The sequence below is a fragment of the Lepus europaeus genome, chromosome 18 (genome assembly GCF_033115175.1).
Source record: "Lepus europaeus isolate LE1 chromosome 18, mLepTim1.pri, whole genome shotgun sequence".
Lineage (NCBI taxonomy): Eukaryota > Metazoa > Chordata > Mammalia > Lagomorpha > Leporidae > Lepus > Lepus europaeus.
This window is the reverse complement of record NC_084844.1, coordinates 62,347,360-62,371,132: the sequence shown is the minus strand read 5'-3', so window position 1 is coordinate 62,371,132 and position 23,773 is coordinate 62,347,360. Positions and strand designations below refer to the sequence as shown.

General features: G+C 58.0%; 1 protein-coding gene across 1 annotated transcript; it reads left to right on the top strand.

The window, feature by feature from the left end:
• Positions 1-837: 837 nt before the first annotated feature.
• On the top strand, positions 838-22,232 carry GID4 (GID complex subunit 4 homolog). The gene is given in 12 exon segments (XM_062175130.1): positions 838-849; positions 1,835-1,880; positions 1,983-2,056; positions 2,170-2,203; positions 2,206-2,286; positions 2,289-2,353; positions 2,356-2,583; positions 7,912-7,971; positions 12,299-12,406; positions 16,058-16,159; positions 17,738-17,868; positions 21,611-22,232. Coding segments are annotated over 12 exon segments (1,005 nt in total). The 3' UTR covers positions 21,675-22,232.
• Positions 22,233-23,773: the final 1,541 nt, after the last annotated feature.

The window sequence follows — 23,773 nt, the reverse complement described above, 5'->3', positions numbered from 1 at the left end:
CTCTTTCAAATAATAAATACATCTTTAAAAAAACAAAAAAAGGAAGAAACTCAGCCTGCTGCAGCTTTATTGAATTTCTGTCCAGCCCTGCTGAGACCACATGGTTCTGTGTTCCTTACACGGCTGTGGGCTGAAACCCTCCCAGCCCCGGGACTCCCATGGTAACTGATTTGAGTTCTCATGGCGTGTGCGATGCACTGAAACATCACATGGTACCCCGTAAGAGCATATAATATTTATATATCACCTAAAAAGGTTTTATAAATAGATTTTTTCAAAGATTTATTTATTTATTTGAAAGTCAGAGTTTGACAGAGAGAGAAGAAGTAGAGAGAGAGAGAGGTCTTCCATCCATTGATTCACTCCCCAGATGGCTGCAATGGCCGGAGCTGTGCCGATCCGAAGCCAGGAGCCAGGAGCTTCTTCTGGGTCTCCCACGTGGGTGCAGGGGCCCAAGGACTTGGGCCATCCTCCACTGATTCCCCAGGTCACGGCAGAGAGTTGGATGGAAAGAGGAGCAGCCGGGACTCGAACCAGTGCCCATATGGGATGCCGGCACTGCAGGCAGCCGCCTTACCCACTACGCCATAGCGCCAGCCCCCTATATAGTTTTAAAAGACTACACTCTCTCCACCTGAAATGTCCAACGCAGAGGAATCTAGAATGGAGACAGGGCAGTAGCGGTTGCCCATGGCTGGAGGGTGCACAGGGTAAGGGGAGATGATAACTACAGGGTAAGAGTTCCATCTGGGGGTGACAGAAATGCTCCAAAATTGAGTGTGATGCAGAGTGCACGATCGGAATGTACTAAAACCCCCTGAATTTGACCCAAAGAGAATGACCTGCAGCGTAAGTGAATTAGCTCTCGACAAAGTGCTCAACTCTTATTTTTTTGCCCCAGGCCAAATGTATGAACATGCTATTTTCCATTCAGCTCTGACATCCAGGCCAGCGGCTGACAAACTCCTGTCAAGACCGCAAGGCAGGGCTGGCGCTGTGGTGTAGCGGCGGGTTAAGCTGCCGCCTGTGACACGGGCATCCCAGATGGGCACCGGTTCGAGTCCCAGCTGCCCCGTTTCTGATCCAGATCCCTGCTGTAGCCTGGGAAAGCAGTAGCAGATGGCCCGAGTCCTTGGGCCCCTGCACCCCCGTGGGAGACCCAAAGAAGCTCCTGGCTCCTGGCTTCGGATTGGCGCGGCGGGTTAGAGGCTCAGCTTGGTCACCTGGCTACACACACAGAGCCCTGCTGCGCCCCCGGCCCATGGAAACAGCGCAAAGAGACGGCCACTCCCGACGTCCCCCCGCCCCACCCCCAAACCCCGCTCCTGGGGGATCAGAGTCACCGCCTTCCACAGGCCTCCTCGGCTTAGGAGGCAGAGGGGTCGCACACAGGTTCAGGACAGACGGCTAGACACGGCCAGCAAGCTGCAGCCTTGACCTCTGCCCTGTGACCTTGGCCAAGTCCTGAGCCGCAGCCCGAACCTGCCGCGTTTGCAACCTCGGCTGACCCTCGCTTCCCGTAGCAGACGCCTCGTGCTCTCATTAACCACGCGAGCCCGGTCCCGCTGCCCGGCCCTGCGCGCCCCAAAGCTCGCTCTCAGCCCACCCCAGCCCGACGCGGCCCCTCACCTGTCGGCGGCGCGTAGGCCCGGGCCGGGGACCCCAGGGCTGGCCCCGGCCCCACGGGCCGAGTCAGGAGGCAGCGCCCCCGGTCCCGCAGCCGGAGGCAGCTCCTCCACATCTCCACAGGGAGCTGGGGAGCACGCGGGGCGCGAGACCAAGCCGCGCTGTCCGGCTGTCCGGACACCTCTCACGCCTCCCCGGATTCCCTCAGCCGCCTCTGGACGCCGCCATCTTCCGCATGAGCCCTACGGCGCTCCGTAGCCGCCGCGCGCCTCCTGCGCACACCCCGCCCCCCGCCGGAGAACCTGCATCACAAACGCTCCTCGCCCCGCCCCTCCGCGCCGCGCCTCCGGAATAAGACTACAATTCCCAGAAGGCCGCTCGCGCTCCCCGCCACGTGTTTTCTCTGCTCGCCAATGGGCGGAAGCGCCGCGTGAGCTTGCTCCCGCCCTCCCGGGAGCTCCGGAGCCAATCGGAAAGCGTGTTGTGTGTGTGTGTGTGTTGTGTGTGTGTGCGCCCGCGCGTGCTCCAGCGCAAGTGGAGTAGGGGGCCAAGCTCAGGACCGGGAGGCTCTGCTCGCAGGGCCCGGGGGCCGGGGGCGGCCGGAGCGCTCGGTGCGCAGCGAGCGGGCGGCCCCCTCCCGCGCCTGCCCCGCGCGTGCGCGCTCGGCCCCTCCCTCCCCGGTCCCCTCCTCGGCTCCCGCGCGGCGGCGGCGGCGGCGGTTCCTCTCTCCTCCCCCTGCCCCCAGCCCTGGCTCCGGGGGACCCCGCGATGCCGGTGCGCACCGAGTGCCCCCCGCCGGCCGGTGCGTCGGCCTCGTCCGCGGCCTCGCTCATCCCGCCGCCGCCCATCAACACCCAGCAGCCCGGCGTGGCCACCAGCCTGCTCTACAGCGGCTCCAAGTTCCGTGGCCACCAGAAGAGCAAGGGGAATTCGTACGACGTAGAGGTGGTGCTGCAGGTGAGCGCCGGCCGCGCCGGGGCCTCCTCGCGGCGCTCACGGGCCGGGCCGGCCTTCGGCTCCTCGAGCCCCGCAGAGCCGCGGCCCAGGCCCCGCACCGCCCGGGGCCTCCTGCACCCGGGACCTGCCCAGCTGGTGTCTCACACGCTGCGAGCCCTGAGCCCGATCTGCCTGGCCGGGACCCCAGCACTCTGCCAGACTTGAAACCCGTGACCGGCCCGCCTGGGGATCCGGAAGCCGGCACCCCCCGCGCGCACCTCCCCAACTCCCTTGGCAGGGCCGGTGGCCCTCTGGGCCGGGGCCTCCCGCCTGCTAAGACCCTGAGGGAGCCTCCCCCACCCGAAACCAGAAACCCGCTGTCCAGGGTCCTCGTCTAGGGGGCCCTCCTCCTGCTGGAGTTTGTTGCTGGGAGAGCAAGATATCCCTGTGCAGCCCACGACCGCTGGTTGCTCAGCCCGGGCACGTTCAGCCCGGGTGCTGTTAGCATCTTGCTTCCTGCCGTGCCGCCCCCCACCTCGGCTTCCGTCTCCTTGGCCTGGCCCTGGGCGGCCCCTGGGCTCCTGAAGACCCTCTCTTGCCTGTTGCCTGCACACAAGCCTCCTCCCAGCCTGGCCCAATCTGATTTCACGTCCACTCACCTCCCCGTCTTTGACCTGGATTTCTGAGTTCTGCCGCCAGTCCCTGACCCGCTTCGGAGCTGTAGTTTGACCTGCCTGGTCCTTGGCGGGTGCCACCCCCTCTCTCACATCGCTGGGAGCACCCCCTCCCCAGAACACACGCTGTTCCTTAGCCTGACACCCAGCTGCCTAGGCTGGACCTCAGAGCCCCCAGACCCCCAGACCCCTGTCCCCTTGAAAGCCCTTCCAGAAGCCAGGAGGCCCTGTGTGCTTCCTGCTCCCCTGTGAGAGTGATCTGTTTCTGGTGTTGGCCTTGTAACAGGTTTAAATCTTGAAAGGAGGTTTTCGCTTCCACTAACTGGAGAGCATTCCTTAATCTCTCTTTTTTTTTTCCCTGTGCTTTGCGGGAATAAACAGTTCTCTCTGGTTTGGATTGGCAGAGCTGGGTCCTCCTAGCTTTGCTCTATAAGCTTAAAGGTCGATCATAAGCCGTGATGTCTCTGTTGTGGAGGCAAAACGATTGTGGCTGACGTTGTCGGTCCTCGGGACTGTATGTCTGGTCTGGTGGTCTCTTCTGCCTAAGACGTGAGACTGCAGGGTTGTGGGCTTCTGTTTTGTCTTAACTAATGACATTCAGGATGTCCCTGGCATGGGACAGGTTTGCAATGGTCTCTTTATTTTTAAATATTTATTTATTCTGAAAGGCAGGGTTACAGAGAGGCAGAGAGAGAGAAAGATCCTCCATCTGCTGGTTCTCTCTCCAGATGGCTGCATTGGCCAGAGCTGGGCTGATCCAAATCCGGGAGCCTGGAGCTTCTTCCGGGTCTCCCACGCAGGTACAGGGGCCCAAGGACTTGGGCCATCTTGTACTGTCTTCCCAGGCCACAGCAGAGAGCTCGACCAGAAGTGGAACAGCCATTACTCGAACTGGTACCCACCTGGGATGCCGGCACTGCAGGCGGTGGCTTTACTCGCTGAGCCACAGCGCTGATCCCTGCTGTGGTTTGAAGTCTGTGCCCACTGTTTAATGTGGTGCTTTCCACTGCGGCAGGGGACAGCCACCAGGGTAGCCAGTGTCAGAGAAGTCTGCAGTGCCCGCCCTCTCCCACGGGGCGCCAGCCTCCTCCTGGACAAGTGGAAGTGGAGATGGAGTTGAGGCACAGCTGCTAGGTCCCAGGCGACCCAGAACAGAGTGGACACCTGGCCAGTGGCTGGCAGCCACCTGTGGAGGATGGCCGGTGCGGGGGTAGAGGCCACGCCCGGGAAGGTGGCCGCCCGCCTCTGGGCCAGCCAGCCTCTTGTTCATCACCAGGCCCAGGCCGCGGCGCGTGAATTGCCCCACCATCTGGTTTTGCAGCCGGGACGTGTCTGCCTGACTCAGCTCTCCCAGGCCTTCTCCTCTCCCAACACGGCCGCTCTCTTACTTGGAAGAAACCTTGGAATTCGAGATTCTGATTCACCTGTGTCAGGGGTGCGGTTGGGCCCCCAGCTGGTATTCTCGCGGAGTTGTGCAGCCGTCACCACAACTCCGTTTTAGAAAGTCTTCATCACCCCAAAGGGAGACTTCATCCCCTGTAGCCGTCACCTCCTTCCAGTCTTTGAAGAGTGCTCGCTGGGACATTTCGTGTACATGGACTCGAAGCGCCACGTGTGCGTGTTCTTGACTGGTGTCTTTAGCGTGATGTTTCCAGGGTTTCGTTCAGACCATAGCGCGTGTCAGCACTTCGTCCCTTCTTATCATCGCGTTGTCCTTAGAGCCATTGTCCACTGACCACTTGATGGACATCGGGTCATATCCACTCTGGCTTTCTTGAATAATGCTGGTGTAACATTGGTATGTAGGATTTTTTAAAAAAGATTTTTATTTATTTATTTGAAAGAGTTACAGAGAGAGAAGACAGACAGAGATCTTCCATCTGCTGGTTCATTCCCCAAATGACTGCAACAGCCAGAGCTGGGCCCAGCTGAAGCCAGGAGCTTCTTCCAGGTCTCCCACATGGGTACAGGGGCCTGAACACTTGGGCCATCTTCTACTGCTTTCCCAGGCCATAGTAGAGAGCTGGATCGGAAGTGGAGCAGCCGGGACGCGAACCAGCGCCCTTAAGGGTTGCCAGCACTGCAGGTGGCGGCTTCACCCACTACGCCACTGTGCCGGCCCTGGGAGTACAGGTTTTTTTATGGGGACGTATGCCTTCACTTCCCTTGGATAGACAGGCACCAGGGAGTGGGATTTCGGGTCAGGTGGTAACTGTGTAACACTCTGAGAAGCGACTTCTGCAGCAGCAGTACCACTTCCCAGTCTGTCTTGCGGCTTGTCCGTGTCCCTGCTGGCACCTTGCTTCCTGTGGTCCTCCTAGCGGGTGTGCAGTAGCTTCTCTGGTTTCCGTTCTGACTTCCCCGATGGCTGCTGATGGGATACATCCTTGTTTTGTTTTGTTTTGTTTTGTTTTAGTTTCTGGTCTGTGAGGCTCTCAGTGGGTCTTGGTTCGACCCCTGTCAATAGGACGACTCTAACCTCTGCCATCTTGAGGTTTTGTTTTGTTTGTAAGACTTATTTATTTATTTGAAAGTCAGTGCTAGAGAGAGCCAGAGAGAGAAAGAGGGAGAGGTCTTCCATCCGCTGGTTCACTCCCCAAATGGCTGCAAAGGCCAAAGCTGGGCCAATCTGAAGCCAGGCGCCAGGAGCTTCTTCTGGGTCTCCCACACAGGCACAGGGGCCCAAGGACTTGGGCCATCTTCTGCTTTCCCAGGCCACAGCAGAGAGCTGGATCAGAAGTGGAGCATCCGGGACTCAAACCAGCACCCATATGGGATGCTGGCCCTGCTTGTGGTGGCTTTACCTACTGCGCCACAGTGCCGGCCCCGGCTCATAATTTTATTAGCAGGTGTCCCTGCCACCCGCCACCCTCTCTAGCGGCTGTGAAACTCCCAAACTCTATGGAATTCAGGGAGAATCGCCCACAGGACACGAGGCCGCAAGTCAGAGCTGTGGGTGTACGAGTGTGGCTCAGCCGTTCCAAACGCTTCCCCAGTGCCAAGGTCAGCAGATGACGGTACCTACAAGTGCTCTGGCAGGTTTCGCAGGGAACACCTTTGTCACCAGCACCAAGCCTGGAGGCACCTCAGCGTCCCTGCGGTGCTGGCATCCTCTGGCTGCCCGAGTTCATTGCCGCGTGGAAGCCTTGCCTTAGTGTCGGATGTATGGAGTTAACCAGAAGTAGTTGCCGTCTCAGACGTAATAAATGGCACAAAAACTTGTCCGGTTTCTTGGCCCGAGCCCTCGTGTATGTGAAACATCTCAGCGTGTGCTCCAGGGACCAACGTGCTTTAATCCGGGGGTTTCCTGTGCCAGGGATCCCGCTCAGGATGACACCACGGGTGCAGGTGGACCATGCGAGTTCGGCCACAAAGTAACCATGCTGGTCTCAGAGCCACTGGGGGTCCAGGGCTGTGGCACAGCTGGTTAACACCCTGGCCTGAAGTGCTGACATCCCATATAGGTACCGGTTCGAGACCCGGCTGCTCCACTTCCAATCCAGCTCCCTGCTATGGCCTGGGAAAGCAGTAGAAGATGGCCCAAGTCCTTGGGCCCCTGCACCCACGTGGGAGACCTGGAGGAAGCTCCTGGCTCCTGCCTTCGGATCGGCGCAGCTCAGGCTGTTGCGGCCAATTGGGGAGTGAACCAGTGGATGGAAGACTCTCTCTCTCTCTCTCTCTAACTGCCTCTCCTATCTTTGTGTAACTATGACTTTCGAATAAAAATAAATCTTAAAAAAAAATCACTGGAGTTGTCACATCACACCTCAAGGCGCGTGGAGCTGGTGTTGTTGCAGGCTGGCCTCTGGCGGGGCCCGCGGTGGGCCCGGTAACCTTCCATCTTCCCTCACAGCCAACCCTGACATCCCTGGCCCGTCTGGCTCAGTCTCAGAGACTGGACCCTGCACGCAGAGCTGCCAGCCACTGGGTAGCAACAGCCCTTCCTCGCTTATGCGCCCCTTTGAAAGCTCTTGATCCCTAACCTAATGGCTCCAAGGGCAACAAGTTTACTGAACACCCAGCAGGGTTGACCAGGTCTCTCAGGGGCAGGGGAGGCCAGCATGGAAGAAGAGGAAATTGGCTGGTGGGTGGGCATCAGCTGGCGGCTGCCACCCTCAGAATCCACTGTGCCCTCCGCGCCTCTTCCTCCTGGGATCCTGGCTCTTGTCGTTAAGAAACACGAGCGTGTGGACAGGGCGGGCACTCACAGGGTGGTCAGGGTGCTTGACTGGCATCTTAGTTTGTGGCTGGCCCGTGGTGTGCCACGGGGGTTTGCTAAGAAGCTGCTCTGGAGTCTTCTGCCCATGTGTGGGGCGGTCACGCAGCACCGACGTAGAAATGGACTATGGAGAGAAGTGAGCTGGGGTCAGCGGTGGCAGGCACCACGTGCACGGGTCGAGAAGGCTCGTGCCACAGCCTGCAGCCCAGCCGGAGCCCTGAGTGGTCCGTGAGTGGTCCAAGGTCCTCAGCTGCAGGGAGCTGACAGCGTTCTGGGACCAGCTGGCTTTGTATACAGGCCATTTGGCGCATGTGTACAGGGGACTCCTGAGGGCCCCGGGGGCTGGTGGGGGAGCCTTGGGCTTGGGCTTCCCCAGCCTGGCCTGGCAGGATCTCGCAGCACCCTGTCATGTCCCCCGCTGGATATGTTGTTCATCTGCGTGTCTTCTCTTTGCAGCACGTGGACACAGGGAACTCTTACCTTTGTGGCTACTTGAAGATTAAAGGCCTCACCGAGGTAAGCTTCTGTCCACTCCAACCAGAGCCCAGAAGGGGCCAACTCGCCGCAGCCTCGCAGGGAGAGGGGCAGGCCGTCCCCACCCGGGACCCGAGCAGAGCGCGTGGTCGGTCACCAAGCACCTGTGCCGTGTGGGGAGCGGGCAGCATTGTGGTCCTGGCGTGTCCTGTTGGGAAGTCATTCAGAGGAAGCTCTGTAAATAATGTCCCAGTGTGACTGACGGTGTCAGTGTTGTTTTTAAGTCCTTTTTTTTTTTGGGGGGGGGGGAGGGCAAAGGGTGCAAGAACACAGCTACTGCCTTCATCATAAGCTATTTTATTTGGAAGGCAGAGACAGGCAGAGATCTCTCTCCTATGCTGGCTCACGCGCCAAGTACTCACGGTATGTGTGGCTGAGCCAGGCCGAGGCTGAGAGCCAAGAGCTCAGTCCAGGTGCACCGCGTGGGTGGCTGAAACTCAGGTATCTGAGCCATCGCCGGCGGCCTCCCGGGGGTACAGCAGGAAGCTGGAATCAAAAGCAGAGTCAGGAGGTGAATCCAGGCCCCCTCCCACCCCTTATGGGATGTGGATGTCGCAAGTAGGGTTTTAACTGCCACTACACATGCTCTCCCCCTTGGAAGATTTTTTTTTTTAAGATTATTTTATTCATTTATTTGAAATGCAGAGTTACAGAGAGGCAGAGGCAGAGAGAGAGAAAGAAAGAGAGACAGAGAAAGAGGTCTTCCATTTGCTGGTTCAATCCCCAGATGGCCGCAATGGCCAGAGCTGGGCCGACCTGAAGCCAGGAGCCTGGAGCTGCCTCCAGGTCTCCCACATGGGTGCAGGGGCTCAAGGACCTGGACTATCTTCTACTGCTTTCCCAGGCCATAAACAGAGAGCTGACTTGGAAGTGGAGCAGCCGGGTCTCGAACCGGTGCATATGGGATGCCAGCACCACAGGCGGAGGCTTAGCCTACTACGCCACAGCCCTGGTTCCTGAAGTTCTTTAAACCCCATAGTTCACTGGAACCATGAAAGTGACTGGTTTCCAATCTGCTGTGTGAGTAAAGTGTTTTACTTTCTTTGAACCAACTTTAAATAAGTGGGTGTGTGTGTGTTTGGTTGGTTTTTTTTTTTTTTTTTTTTTTTTTTTTTTAGAAAACGAGAGAAAGCTTCCATCCCCTGGCTCACTCCCCGAGTGCCTGCAGCAGCTGGGCCCGGGACGGCAGCAGTAGGAGGCAGGAGCACCACCCAGGGCTTCCCCGGGGGTGGCAGGACCCCTGTCACCTGAGCGTATCCCTAGCTGCCCCCCAGGGTCTACATTAGGCAGAAGCTGGAGTCAGGAATTGGAGCCGGGTATCGAACCCAGCAGTCAGAGCTGTGCCAATCCGAAGCCAGGGGCTTCTTCCGGGTCTCCCACATAGGTGCAGGGGCCCAAGGACGTGGGCCATCTTCTACTGCCTTCCCAGGCTATAGCAGAGAGCTGGATCAGAAGTGGAGCGGCCGGGTCTCGAACCGGTGCCCATATGGGATGTCGGTGCTTCAGGCCAGGGCGTTAACCCACTGAGCCACAGTGACAGCCCCCCTGAAAGACTTTTTTTAAACTATCCATCTAATATATGTTTACCATTGATAGTTAGCAAACTGCGGGAAACTGTAGCAAATCTTTGAACTAGTCTTACAATACCCATTATTTTGCTGTCTGTAAAGCATAGGATGTTGTATGAAATATGTTTTAATTAGTTTAAATGATTTGGGTTTAGTTAGTAGTCATCATCTTCCTCACGTGCATTGCATAAAAAAGTTTATTTTTTTAAAGATTTATTTGTTTATTTGAAAGGCAGAGTTACATAGAGGCAGAGATAGAGAAAGAGGGAGAGAGATCTTCTATCCGCTGGTTCACTCCCCAGATGGCCGCAACGGCCGGAGCTGTGCCGATCCAAGACAGGAGCCAGGAGCTTCTGCCAAGTCGCCCTTGCAGGTGCAGGAGCCCAAGCACTTGGGCCATCTTCCACTGCTTTCCCAGGCCACAGCAGAGAGCTGGATCGGAAGTGGAGTAGCCAGGACTCGAACTGGTGCCCACATGGGGTGCTGGTGCTGCAAACGGCAGCTTTTACCCTCTACGCCACAGTGCCAGCCCCCAGAAAATGTTTAAGTGGGAGATAAATTATGTCTTAAAATGTGTTTATGTGCCCCCTAGAAAGCAAACCCCAAAGCTGTAAGGAATAGTGTGCTGTGTCTACATTTGGGGAGGGGAGCGCTTTCCTGGAGCCCCGCCTTGGGGGAGGGGTCATGGTCAGGGGTGGGTTTGGAAGCGCCAGCTGAGGTTGTGCCACACTTGCTCAGAAGCAGGGAGACTGACCACCCGAACCACACAGCAACCAAACCCACCGGAGACTACTGCGTCACGGGTGCCAGCTCCTCCGCAGGACAGGGAATGGAGTTCTCCTTGACATATCGGCTCACTCAGCGCCCCTCCCTGACAATCGGGGTCTGCAGGGAAAGCCATCAGCCACCGCCCCTTCCGGGTGAGCCCGGAGCCTGTGGCTTGGGCGACCTCAGCAGCTGCCCGTGGCAGGCAGAGCCTGCCTGGGGGATGGGGCTGGCTACAGCACTCCTGATGCTGGCACGGGCTCTCCTTGGCTCTGTCAGTCATCCCCAGTTTGGCTGGAGTCCACTGCTTGAATTTACAGGGCCTGACCCAAGAAGTACAGTCGTCCGCTGGTACCCATGGGCGCCCCAGCGGCCAACATCCGCAGATGCTCCAGGCCCTGGCACCTCCTGCTCTATGCGCCAAGTTCCCTCTAAGATGGCGTACACGCAGTGCCACGCAGTGCTGTGGGAATAGTTGTGTTGTGTAGGGAACAGTCATCAAAAGAAAAATCTGTACTTGTTCAGCAGTGCCGTGATTGTGTTTTGTTTTGGTTAAATGCTCTGGTCCAAGCTTGGCTGACTGCATGGATGCACAGTCCGTGGATGGAGGGACACTGTCCATCTTTCTGGTGACTTCTGTGCATTGTTTAATCGTCAGAGTTTGGGGGACCTGGGCTGGGGTCACCTGTTAAAACACTACCTGAAGAGTTTGGAAGAGAGACATCCATGCAGAATCACTGGTCCAGGGCCGGCGCTGTGGTGTAGCGGGTAAAACTGCCTCCTGCAGTGCCACCATCACATATGGTCACCGGTTCAAGTCCTAGCTGCTCCACGTCCCATCCAGCTCTCTGCTGTGCCCTGGGAAAGCAGTGGAAGATGGCCCAAGTCCTTGGGCCCCTGCACCCACGTGGGACCAGGAAGAAGCTCCTGGCTTCAGCCTGGCCCAGCCCTGGCCATTGTGGCCATTTAGGGAGTGAGTCAGTGGATGGAAGATCGATCAATCTCTCTCTCTCTCTCTCTCTCTGCCTTTGGAATAAATACACAAATGAGCCTCTCAGAACTCAGAGTGCACTCTCAGAGCGCCCTGGAGGTAGGTGTCCTCACAGAGCAGGCCTTGTCAGCCAGCTGAGGCCGCAGCGGTGGCATCCTGTGTCCTGGAAGCCCCGAGCCGGGGGTTGCATGGCGGCAGCGGCTCCCCAGCAGGTCCTGAGCTGTGTTTGTGCACGGTCAGAGAGGCTTCTGTGGGGCCCGGAGGGGAGACACGGCCACACCTCTGTGGTCCTGGGACCCTCGCCTGCAGTTCCCGTGCCTAAATCTTGGGCAGCCCACTCCTGAGGAGCTGCAGGGGCGTGGCCAGCCAGGCCCAGGGCTGGTTTGGTGGGTGGTTTTCTGGGTGGGTGGCATTGACAAACGCAGAGAAATGGCAGATTTTTTTTAATGTGCTTTCTCTTAGGGTTAATTTTTTTCCCCAAATCTTTCATGCCTGTTCATTAGCACATGAACAAATAGCAAAATAAAATTATGTGTTCTACAAAGCATTTCAAAGTCTAATTAAGCGTGGGACAGCTCGGTTATCAGCACTGGGATGCTTCAGGGTCGTGGTTTCACACTGCATACGATGAAATGAACACGGTAGCCCTGGTAGATCCAGCACCCGGGGTGGGGGTGTCTGCCAGAAGGTGTACCCCCCCGGGTTGGGGGGAGGAGAGCTGAGCCAGGCCAGGGAGCAGTGGGCTGCTCTCCGGAGAGCTGGACCGGAGGGGCCACAGGGCTGAGCCAGGCCAGAAAGCAATGGGCTTCTCTGGCCAGGGAGAGACTCGGCCTTCCAGGTTGTGATTTGGGTTTCCCGCACGGGCGGTGAGCGGGCACAGCCCACATGTCTGAGCACTGGGAAGGCGCACCGGCAGGGTCGGTTCCCTGGGGAAAGGGTCAGAGGCTCAGGCAGCCCCTGTCCTCATGTCTGGTTTCCACCGTAGGAGTATCCGACCCTCACGACCTTCTTTGAAGGAGAAATAATCAGCAAAAAGCACCCTTTCCTAACTCGCAAGTGGGATGCGGACGAAGATGTGGACCGGAAACACTGGGTGAGTCGCGCTCCGGCGTCCCCGGCCCCGCTGGGACACCCCTGGAATTCCAGGCTCCCCACTGTGTAGCTGCCGAGGACAGAGCTGTCTCCGCTCCAGTGGCGCTGAGGTCTCAGAACAGCTGAGCGCCGCTGCCCCGGGTCCTGCCAGCCTCTGTCTTCAGAAAGGTGGGCCACGAAGACAGCGGGTTTCTGTTTAACACCAGGGAGCCCAGCAGCTTTGCTGTGTGTAGACCAAGCAGAAAAGAGCGAGGCAGCAGCCGGATTCTAGAGCCCGGCATCTCGTCTCTGCCCGGGTCCAGCACCCGGCCTGCAGGGGGAGCCCTGGGAGCAGCCCCTTGTCTGCCCTTGTCTCCACACAGGAGCAGCTCTGCCTCTGACTACTGAGGGTTTTTTTTTTTTTTTGGGGGGGGGTGGTTTGAGTTTGGAAAGGAATGGCTATGAACACTGAGTTACTATTATTCAATTGAAGTTTGAACTTTGTAAAACTTTTTTTTTGAAAGCTCCACGTTTTGACTGTTGCAGCAAACGCGCACAGCTCAGTGGGTGCCTGTGTCTCCAGAGATGACAGAAGTACCCAAAGGCTCAGGCAGCCCAGGTGGTGTGCACTGGTGCATGGCATCGGCAGGCAGAGTCGGGAGGGCCCCTGGGTGCCATCTGCCCCACACCTGCCCGGCACGGAAAGGTTTTCCTAGGAGTAAAGCTGGCTGGTGCCCATTCCACTTAGTCTCTCATTTCAAATTGGTCCCGCGAAAGGCCGAGTGTTCGGGCCCTGCGATGACTCCCTGGTAGGTTAGGCTGCCTGCAAATCCAGCACTTGGAGAGCAGCTCTAATTTTCCCATCGGCTTCCACTAATATACTGTCCGAGACTCCGGCCTCCGTTAGGCCACACGGAAACCTTTGGAGCGAGAGAGGGACCAAGAAGGCCGCCAGTGGCACTGGCACACCACTGAGTGTGGTTAGGGCGAGGGAGCCAGGCCGGCAGAGCGTCTCCTCCCTGCTGTTCTGGCAGCCCTGGCTTCGCTTGGCATAACCTCCCCAGCTCAGGAGGGCCCCACGTTCCCGGAGCTCTGTGCTGTGCCTTTGCCTGGGACTTAGGGTGTCTCCTAAACCTCCCCCGGCCTCATTTTCCCCCGATAAACTAGAATGAGAGACACATTGTGGTCCTCTCTCAGTGGTCTTGACACGGTGCTACTACAGAGTCAAGATTCCGTGCACAAAGGTACTGCAGAAGTGTCTGGAGAAGTGGGATTAAAGATAAGCTTTGCTGGGCGCAGGTGTTTGGCAGAGCAGTCACGATGCCCACATTCTGTCCCAAAGTATCAGGGTCTGTCCTGGCCGCACTTCTGGCCCCAGCTTCCTGCTCACACGCACGCTGGAAGGCAGCAGGTAGTGGCTCAAGTGTTACTGGGCTCGCCACCACCCATTGGGAGATAGGGATGGAGTTCCCAGCTCCTGGCCTTGGCCGGGCCCAGCCCTGGCTGTTAGGGGGCATTTGAGGAGTGAACCAGCAGAAGATCTCTCTCAGTCTCTGTCTCTGCCTTTCCAATAACTGAAAGTAAATAAATAAAAGATAGGTTTATTTGGTTCAAAGGTTTTTTATTTTACATGTATTATATTTATATGTATATTTGAGAAGCAGAGGTAGAGAGGACCCATCTTCTAGTTCATTGTCCAAGTACCTGCAACAGCGGAGGCTGGGCCAGGCCGAAGCAGGAGCTGGGAGCTCATTGCGTGCCCACCAGACAGTTGGCTGAGACCAGACTGCTTGAGCTACCCGCCATTGGGCACATAGCAGGAAGCTGGAATTGGGAGTGGAGCTGGACTCTGATAACGGGATGCGGGCGACCCAAACAGCGTCTTAACCCCTAGGCAATTGGCAGCCCCCATGCCAACAGGCTTTAAACCCCACGTGTAGATTTTTCAAGATGTACATTTTTTTTTTCAAGATTATTTATTTGAGAGACAGAGTTACAGACAGAGGGAGAGATCTTCCATCTGCTGGCTCACTCCCCAAATGGACACAATGGCCAGAGCTGGGCCGAACTGAAGCCAGCAGCTTCTTCCAGGTCTCCAAAGTGGGTGCAGGGGCCCAAGCACTTGAACCATCCTCTGTTGCTTTCCCAGGTACCTTAGCAGGGAGTTGGATCGGAAGTGGTGCAGCCAGAACTCGAACTGGAGCCATATGGGATGCCAGCACTGCAGGCAGATCCTAGCCCACTACTCCACAGCACTAGCCCCAAGTCATGCATTTTCCATGAACTTTTTGAAGCACCCTCATGTTTCATCTCCTCAGAATAAAACTATTTGGGGCTGGCACTGTGGCACAACGGGTTAAAGCACTGGCCTGAAGCATCGGCATCCCATATGGGCACTGGTTCTAGACTCGGCTGCTCCACTTCCGATCTGGCTCTCTGCTATGGCCTGGGAAAGCAGTAGAAGAGGGCTCAGGTCCCTGTATCCACGTGGGAGACCTGGAAAAAGCTCCTGGCTCCTGGCTTCGGATCGGCCCAGCTCCGGCCGTTGCGGCCATCTGGGGAGTGAACCAGCGGATGGAAGACCTCTCTCTGTCTCTACCTCTCTCTGTAACTCTTTTCAAATAAATAAAATAAATCTTAAAAAAAAAGATATAACAGGATCTACAACTTAAATCTGTTTTTTATGTAAGATGTTTTCTTAGGAAATCAATACGTGCTGATTTTTAAAGATTTGAAGAAAATATGAAAGGAAAAAATACCACCTGTAGTGACAATACCTAAAGCTAAAACAGTGATTGATCTCTGCCTGAGTCGCTTCTGAGATACATACATACAGATATACACACTTTTTTTGTCTTTTTACAAAAATAGGATCAAAAGATACCAGTTCTGTTTTGTTTTGTTGTCATTTACTGAACTTGAAATATAGAAGTGACCCAAAAGAGATCCTGCAGCCATGGTTCACTCCCCAAATGACCCCCAGCAGGCAGGGCTGGACCAAGCGCAGCCAGGAGCCAGGAGCCCTGCCTGGTGCTTGGGCTGCCCTAGGCTACCTCCCAGGCTGCACTGTTAGCAGGGGGCTTGGTCAGAGCTGAAGGCAGGACTCAACACTTGGCACTCTGATGCCGCGCGGGGGCGGGGCATTCCAAACAGCAGCCTAGCCCACTGCACCCCAGTGCCCGGCCCAGAAGGGTAGAGGTTTGCACCCTGTTGCTAGTCTCCTTTTGTGGCTTGGCCAGTTTCTAGCTAAGGCACAGGCCCAAACGCCCCTACTGCCGTGGGAGTCTGCGCTCCGCCGGCCCTCACCTGGGGCTGGCAGGCTCCCGACTCCTCCGCCTAACTCTTTGCTCCTGCAGATTACTTACAGAGGTCTGCTCTAATTGTCCTTAGCCTGCATCTGTCTGTGCGGAGGTGCTCTGGGCATGCGTCCGTCCTAGTCCTTTGGCCCCTTGATGCCCGCCCTCACGGGCTGGAGTCCAGTGCTCTGACCCGAGTGCAGGGCTGCGGCAGTGGCCGGAGGGTCTGACCCAGGCTCCCCCGGCATTACTGGGCTTTAGCCGCCCCATCAAGAGCCAAGGCCGCAGCTGGCAAGGCTGTGACCAGGTGAGTGCCCCCGGGCGCCCACAGCCAGCTCGGACACCAGGCCCCATCACCATCCTCTTTTTGCTTCCAGGGCAAGTTTCTGGCTTTTTACCAGTACGCAAAATCATTTAATTCAGATGACTTCGATTATGAAGAGCTGAAGAATGGAGATTATGTCTTTATGCGATGGAAGGTGAGCTCCCCCTTCCCCGGCCCGTGATCTCCGCCGCCTCCCGTGGGCCAGCGCTGGTAATGCACCCCACACACATGCTCTGCCCCAGGGCGTGCTCTGGGGGACTGCTGGGTCCTCCATGGCTCTGGTTAGTGGTTGGCTGGGGAACTCCTGCCTGGGTGCACGTGCTGACACTGTTGCATCTTCTCCCTCTCCCTGCTCTCACCCCAGGAATCCCTTTGAGCCTGCAGGCTGAATCACCCACGTGCACTGTAGATTTGGGGTGGAGCCAGACGTTTCTCTGAGTGTAGTCACCCATTGGACCGCCTTAATGCCATCAGAGTGACTGGTCTCCCCCCCAACTCCTCGCCACATCCTTTCCCCGGGGCCCCTCTGCTCCCCTCCAGCTCAGGAAGTGAGGGACCAGGAATGGAATGTGGGTTTTCCACTCAGCCGCCCGCGGAGCGCTCCGTGTCGGCGCGGCTGTCGCCTGAGAAGTGGCTCTGTGCTCCCTGCCTGGGTAAGCGCGGGCAAAGCCGGGAAGCAAGCTTGTGAAGCTGCACCCAGCTCCTGCTCCTCCTGATCCCGATCCGTGGGAGGACTCGGGAGGCCTCGCCAGCTCTCAGGCCGACGCGTCATCTGGGGTCCTCCTGCAGGCCTCCTCTGGGGGGAGGGCAGGAGCGTCCCTCAGGCCGTCTGTGTTGCTGGGCACAGAGTCCATGCCCAGCCTGCCCCTGTCTAGTGGGACGTGTGCCCGCTGAACCTGTTCAGGGAAGTGTCTTGTGCTCATTTTAAGAACAATTTTGAAAACCACAATTTTTAGAGGCTGAATAGGGAGGGAGGTGAGGGTCTTAGAATTTTTAAATGGCAATGGAATTGTTCTGTGTCCAAAGGATTTCTTAGGATGACCGACCCGCGGGCCATGGGCCGTTAGCAGCCCTCCCGAGGCCTGGGGCCTCGGACCTTCTCTGTCCAGGAGAGCAGAGGCCAGGACACAGGCTTTCTGCTGGGCTCTGGCCGGAAACCCATGCTCGCCTCTTCTCCTGGAGTGCCCAGAGAGGGTGTCTGCGGGGCTGGTGGTGACCTAGCCACCCTGAGAATAAGCCGCAGGCCCACAGGTGATGGGAACCTGGCCCTTCCAGGCCGTTCCGTCCATGCTCTCTGAAGACAGACATCAGGCAGGTGCTGGTGTTTCCAGTGTTTGGTACTTGTTTTTTTTTAAGGTTGTTTATTCGAAAGGCAGAGCTACAGAAAGAGAGCTCTTCCACCCACTGGCTCATTCCCCAGTGGCTGCAACAGTCAGGGCTGGGCCAGCCTGAAGCCAGGAGCCCGGAGCCCTATCTGGGTCCCCCACATGGGTGACAGGGGCCCAGGCCTCAGGCCATCCTCTGGCGACTCCCTAGGCACATTAGCAGGGACGGGAGACGGTACCCTTTGAGCGGCTGATCCAAATGAACTCACGGTGCAGCTTGCCGCCAGAGACCACATGCTCGTGTTTTTCTCTTGCGTGTGTTCAGAGTGCCCCGGGGCTGAGCAGGGCGGCACCGGGAGTGGCAGAGGATGCTGCCTGCTAACGCCCCGGCCTTCGTCTGCCTGCAGGAGCAGTTCCTGGTCCCAGACCATACAATCAAAGACATCAGCGGTGCTTCCTTTGCTGGCTTCTACTACATCTGCTTTCAGAAATCGGCTGCCTCCATAGAGGGCTACTACTACCATCGGAGCTCAGAATGGTGAGGCCCCGGGGGCCGGGGGTCCCCGCTGGAGGTTGGCTGACCCCTTCACCCCACCCCACCCCTGGCTCTCCCTGGTTCATCAAACCCAAAGGAAAAACCTCGGCCCACATCTGCGTAGGCTTTGCGCTTTATCTACACACCGCAGGCCCGTCGCCATGACCTCAGGGGCTCCTAACGGGCTCGTCCCCTCCACAGAGAGCAGAGCAGGCAGGACCGCGAGGCAGTGTCGGGGGAAGAAACTCGTCTCTGACCCTCTGCTGGACCTCCAGCAGGGCTAGCTCGCTCTCGCTGGCTCCTATTCTCACTCTTCCCAGGTTGAGTTTGTAACTGAGATGTGCTCTAACCCGGTGTGGGCAGCAGGAAGGTGGGTGCCAGCCGCCTCTTTAGTTCTCTGTTTCTGGGACGTGGGTCCCGCACGCCCCTGCTGTCATCCGATGCCCTGGTTGACAGCCTCCCCTGTGTCTCAGCCAGGGAAAAGGATAGAGCCCTGAAGTACTGACCTTTGCCACCTTTTGGGAGACCTTGGTAGCCTCCTTGCCGCACTTTTTTTTTTTTTTTTTTTGATTGATTGATTGATCGATTTGAAAGGCAGAGTTACAGAGAGGCAGAGGCGGGGGGGGGGGGTGTCTATCTGCTGGTTCACTCCCCAAATGGCCGCAGCAGCAGGAGCTGGGCCAATCAAGAGCCAGGAGCCTCTTTCAGGTACAGGGGCCCAAGGACTTGGGCCATCTTATACTGCTTTCCCAGGCCATAGCAGAGAGCTGGATCAGAAGTGGAGTGGCCGGGTCTCGAACCAGTGTCCATATGGGACGCTGGCACTGCAGGCGGCGGCTTTACCCGCTACACCACAGCGCCGGCCCCCTTCTTGCTGTACTTTTAAGCACCTGGCCGTCCCTAGAGGCTGGACCCTATCGTGAAGCTCCTGAAAAGTGTGTTAACCCCTGGAGTCGAGTCCCTGGGAGGGCTGTGGCTTCAGCGCCAGAGCACGCTGCGTTTCTCAGCATCGTCCGTGGTCCCTGGGAACACACTTGGAACTTCACAGAGGCTGTGTCCTAAGTTTTGGGTCATACACATGGCCCCCAGCTTGAGGTGAACTTGCCAGAAAAGGGAAATGAAGACAGTGCCAGGGGCCTGGTCTTGGTGTTTGACGTCGCGAACCCAGCGCTACGGGGCTTCTCCCATTAGCAAGTAGCACTGCAGCAGAGCGCACCCACAGCCCGAGGTGCACCTGCCGCGATGCTGAGCGTGGGGGCGCTTTCCTCACGCTTCAGTGCCTCCTCACTGAGCCCCCCCCTCGAACTCCGTGCCCAGCGGCAGCCAGGTTACACTGGCGAGTAATGAGTGTGTCAGGCTTGCAGCGACTGCGCGGTTCTTGAGTGAGCGTCAAAGCTTGCCCTAGCCCTGTCTCAGAAAGACAGCAGCCTCACTGAGCCAGTGCTCCTGGGCCGTCCCATCAGGGGCCTCTGGTGCGCTCACGGAGCAGTGCAGGCGCCAGCGTCCGAGCCTTGCCCTGTGCACAAGAGGGAACCCCACGTACCCCCTCAGCCGTCATGCCCAAGCCCGCTATCCCCAGCCCTGGGCCATGCTGCTCCTCCCTCCCTCCCTCCCTCCCTCTCTCTCTCCCTCCCTCTCTCTCTGCTCCTCCCTCCCTCCCTCTCCCTCTCTCTCTCTCCCTCTCTCCCTCTCCCTCCCTCCCTCCCTCTCTCTCTCTGCTCCTCCCTCCCTCCCTCCCTCTCCCTCTCTCTCTCTCTCCCTCTCTCCTCTCTCCCTCTCTCTCTCTGTCCCTCCTCCCTCCCTCTCTCTCTCTCTCTGCTCCTCCTCCCTCCCTCCCTCTCCCTCCCTCTCTCTCTCTGCTCCTCCCTCCCTCCCTCTCCCTCTCTCTCTCTCCCTCTCTCCCTCTCCCTCCCTCCCTCCCTCTCCCTCTTTCTCTCTCCCTCTCTCCCTCTCCCTCCCTCCCTCTCTCTCTGCCCCTCCCTCCCTCTCCCTCTCTCTCTCTCTCTCTGCTCCTCCCTCCCTCCCTCCCTCTCCCTCTCTCTCCCTCCCTCCCTCCCTCTCTCTCTCCCTCCCTCTCTCTCTCTGCTCCTCCCTCCCTCCCTCTCCCTCTCTCTCTCTCCCTCTCTCTCTCCCTCTCTCCCTCTCCCTCCCTCCCTCTCTCTCTGCTCCTCCCTCCCTCCCTCCCTCTCCCTCTCTCTCTCTCCCTCCCTCCCTCTCTCTCTCCCTCTCTCTGCCCCTCCCTCCCTCCCTCTCCCTCTCCCTCTCCCTCTCTCTCTCTCTCTCTCTCTGCTCCTCCCTCCCTCCAGAACTTCCCCTTCACTGCCAAATGACTTCCCGTTTCTGCACGCACGCAGCGTGAGCAGTAGCACGGAGCCGCCGCGCACACGGGGCTGAGTTTCCACTTTCAGTTCCAGGGCTGGAGCCGCGCGGGCGCAGGCTTCTGTGTGTAGCACTCTGAGGTTGGGTTTCTCCGCCCCCTCCCTGACACCTGCCGCCACGCCCGCCCCGAAGCCGCCCCCTGTGGGGATGGCCCCCAACCCTGCCACATAATATTGATTGGTGTATTCCCAGTGACTAATGCACGTTCCATTCCCAATCAGTTTTGGGGTTCTCTTCCTCGCACTGCTGCGTGGAACAAGTAGGGGAGAAGCTGACCCCTCAGCTGCTGCCCTGACCATGCCAGGGCTGTCGGGCCTGTGTTCAGTTGTGTGCCCCTGTTCTTCCTTCCTTCCCATGACCCCGCGTGACCTCCACGTGACCATCCACAGTGGTCTCCATTTTTTTTTTTAAAGATTTATTTATCTATTTGAAAGTCAGTTACAGAGAGAGAGAGAGAGAAAGAGAGAGGTCTTCCATCTGCTGGTTGACTCAGTTGGCTGCAATGGCTGGAGCTGTGCCAATCCAAAGCCAGGAGCCAGGAGCTTCTTCTGGGTCTCCACATGGGTACAGGGGCCCAAGCACTTGGGCCATCTTCTACTGCTTTCCCAGGCCACAGCTGGGAGCTGGATTGGAAAAGGAGCAGCCGGGACTAGAACCCGGCACCCATGTGGGATTTCGGCACCGCAGGTGGTGGCTTTACCTGCTACGCTACAGCGCCAGCCCCAGTGGTTTCCGAGTTTAACACTGTACCTCGGGACGTGGGAGCGTGGAAGTGAACGGTGGGATAAAGCGTAGGGTTGGCTGTGTTGAGAACTCTCTGTGTCTGTCCGTGAAGGCTGCAGGGACTTCACAGTGTCACGGACAGGGCTGCAGCGCCACGAGCTGAGATAGACCTGGGGCTTCCGGCTGCAGCTCCCCTGGGGCTCCCCATCCCCCCCCCCCCCCCCCCCCCGGTCCTCGTCTCTCTGGGACTAGAACAGATAGCCTAGAGACAGGGGTCAAACAACAAGAGGCCAAGAGGGAACCTCAGCCAGCCAGGCTCCACTGGGAAAGTACGAGGCGCTTCCAGAACCCCCTGGGAAAACGGTGTTAAAACATAAGTTTATTTTGGTGCCCAAATTTTCGAACTCCACTGCATAGGATGAGTCTTCAAACAGTTCATGGAAAAGGTGTTATTACCCAAAAAGGGGGCAGAATTGTACCCAAATAAGCTTTCCTGCTCAATCCCAATTCCCAGCGTCTTAGGTGGCCTGCTCCTCTGGCGGGGTGCTCGGCGGGGGCAGGGGGTAGCCTGGAGCGGCAGCCATGGCCCGGGCGCGTGGGGTGACCGCCTTGCGTGTGCGTGTCTCCCCCTCCCCCTCTGCAGGTACCAGTCCCTCAACCTGACCCACGTTCCCGAACACAGCGCGCCTATCTACGAATTCCGGTGACAGCGGGTCCGGCCGGCATCCCAATAAAAATGAACTTGGCAGAAAAGACCTTAGCCAGGAAACTTGTGTCCCTGCCAGAGCCAGGAGGAGGAGCAAGTTCCCGTCTCTTCGAGAGCATGGACGAGAACCCACAGAAGCCAGCCGAGGAGCTCGCGCGGGCAGGCGTGGGCAGGCGCGGGCAGGCGGGGCCGCCGGCCCCATTCTCCCTCCCCTCTGGCAGCCTGGCCTCTGTGTGCTTTTCAGCGACCTTAAATGCACTTCGTTCCCTGCACAGCTAACTTCTGCATCCCGGAAATGCCCACTCCTGCCCGGTCCTGGGCCCCGCCTCCCGCCCAGCAGGTCAGCTCCCGCGTAGCCTTGGTGCTCAGTGGTCCCTCCCCACTCCCCATCCCCCCTGCCCCCTTTTGCGTGGCCCTGGAGCTGGGGGGGGGGGGGTGGCGAGCTACAGAGTGAGGTGGAGGCCGTGGCCGATGGGATCCGTGCCGGGTCTCATCGGTCTTCGGGGTTCCTGTCGCCTCGTGTGTTGCCGAGGCCAAGCCAGTAGGTGGCTGGCATGCTGCGGGGGGTGTTTGGGGCGGGGCGGGGTGGGGGGGTCACTCCAGTTAAGGCTTCCAGATCCCCTGGCAGGAGCAGGTCCCAGCCCCGCGGCCTCAGCACGCTTGCTCCAGACTTTGGAACTCAAGGGCAATACGAAACCTAAAAAAAAATGAGATTTTTTTTATGACAAAATTATTTTTATTGGTCCCTTGAACGAGGACCCTGTGGCAAATGCACAACTATTCAGAATTACATTTTATCGTTTTCACATTGAAAACAGCAAATGTCGACTTAGTAATTTTTATATCTATATGTATATGTGTACATATATTTAAGCAACCAGCAGTTTTGAGAGACGCGTGGTCCCGGTGCAGGCGTTATACGGCATCGGTGAGACGACAGGGCCGGACCCCAGGGCCTGTGCGGGGTGGGGTGTTGGGGTGCGGTTTAGCATCTGTAACCTCTTCCTTTTGCCACTCAGAACAACAGTGCGACCTTTTCCCCACGAGGCACTAGGGGGTCGTCCCCCAAAACATGGGGCGCTGAAATGTCGGGGCGCGTGGGGGGCGGGGTAGCGGGGGTCAGGGAGGTGAGAACACACTCAGATAACTCAAGGCTCACGTGCCAAAGTGTGTGTGTGCGTGTTCGTGTGTGTGTGTGTGTGTGTGAGCTCGCGCGCGTGTGGTTTTCTGTTTTGTTGTTTTTCTTACATGTTTGAAAAGCTTCCTAGGTTGGCATTGGTCTGTAGCCCACAGGTATGGGCGGGGCTTTGGGGATCTGCATTTTTCTGAAGGTTTACAAGACTTTGAATCCAAGAGGAAGAGCTTTAAAAATCAGCGTCAGAAACCCCACCACCACCACGCAGGAGCGAAGTTGACCAAAGGTCACGGCGCCCCGGGCAGGGCAAGAGTAGGCGAAGCAGCGAGGAGACGCGCTGGGGAACGGGACTTTGCTGTGGATGCCTGGCGTGCTGTATGCTACTGAGACCCAGGTCACGGGAAGCCTTAGAGGAGCTAGCCAGCAGGCACCCGTGACACCCGTGTGTGGTCCCAAAACTGCGCTGAGGTGCAGCTCCCCCATCCGGCAAGATCCGGGCGCACGGAGAAATGACGTCCACCTTGAGACTCAACAAGGCCTGGGTGGCCAGCCCCAGCAAGGGGACTGTGACTGTGATGGCACCAGAAGAGGAAAGGCGGCCGAGGGCCTGCTGGGAAAACAGCCTCCGCACCTCGCCAGCCACCCCAGAAGGAGCTGGCCCTGGCCAGGGGGGAAGGTGTGCAGCCCCCCGGCCAGGTTCCCGGGGGGAGGTAGCTAGCGCGGTGCACCAGGGGCCCATCAGACATGGCTGTCGTGAATACAGGGCCACCCCGCCGCTGCCCGCTGAGGACAGGGCCAGGGTGAGAATTTGTTGGGACTACCAGGAGGTGACTCCCAGGCCCGCCCCGCCCCGCCTGCCCCCTGCTGTTGCCCGAGGCGCTGTCCCAAGCCCCTCCAGATACGATGTGCAATATTGATGGTTGACACTTGTCTCCACCACTGGGACGTGAGTGCAGGTTGCCTCC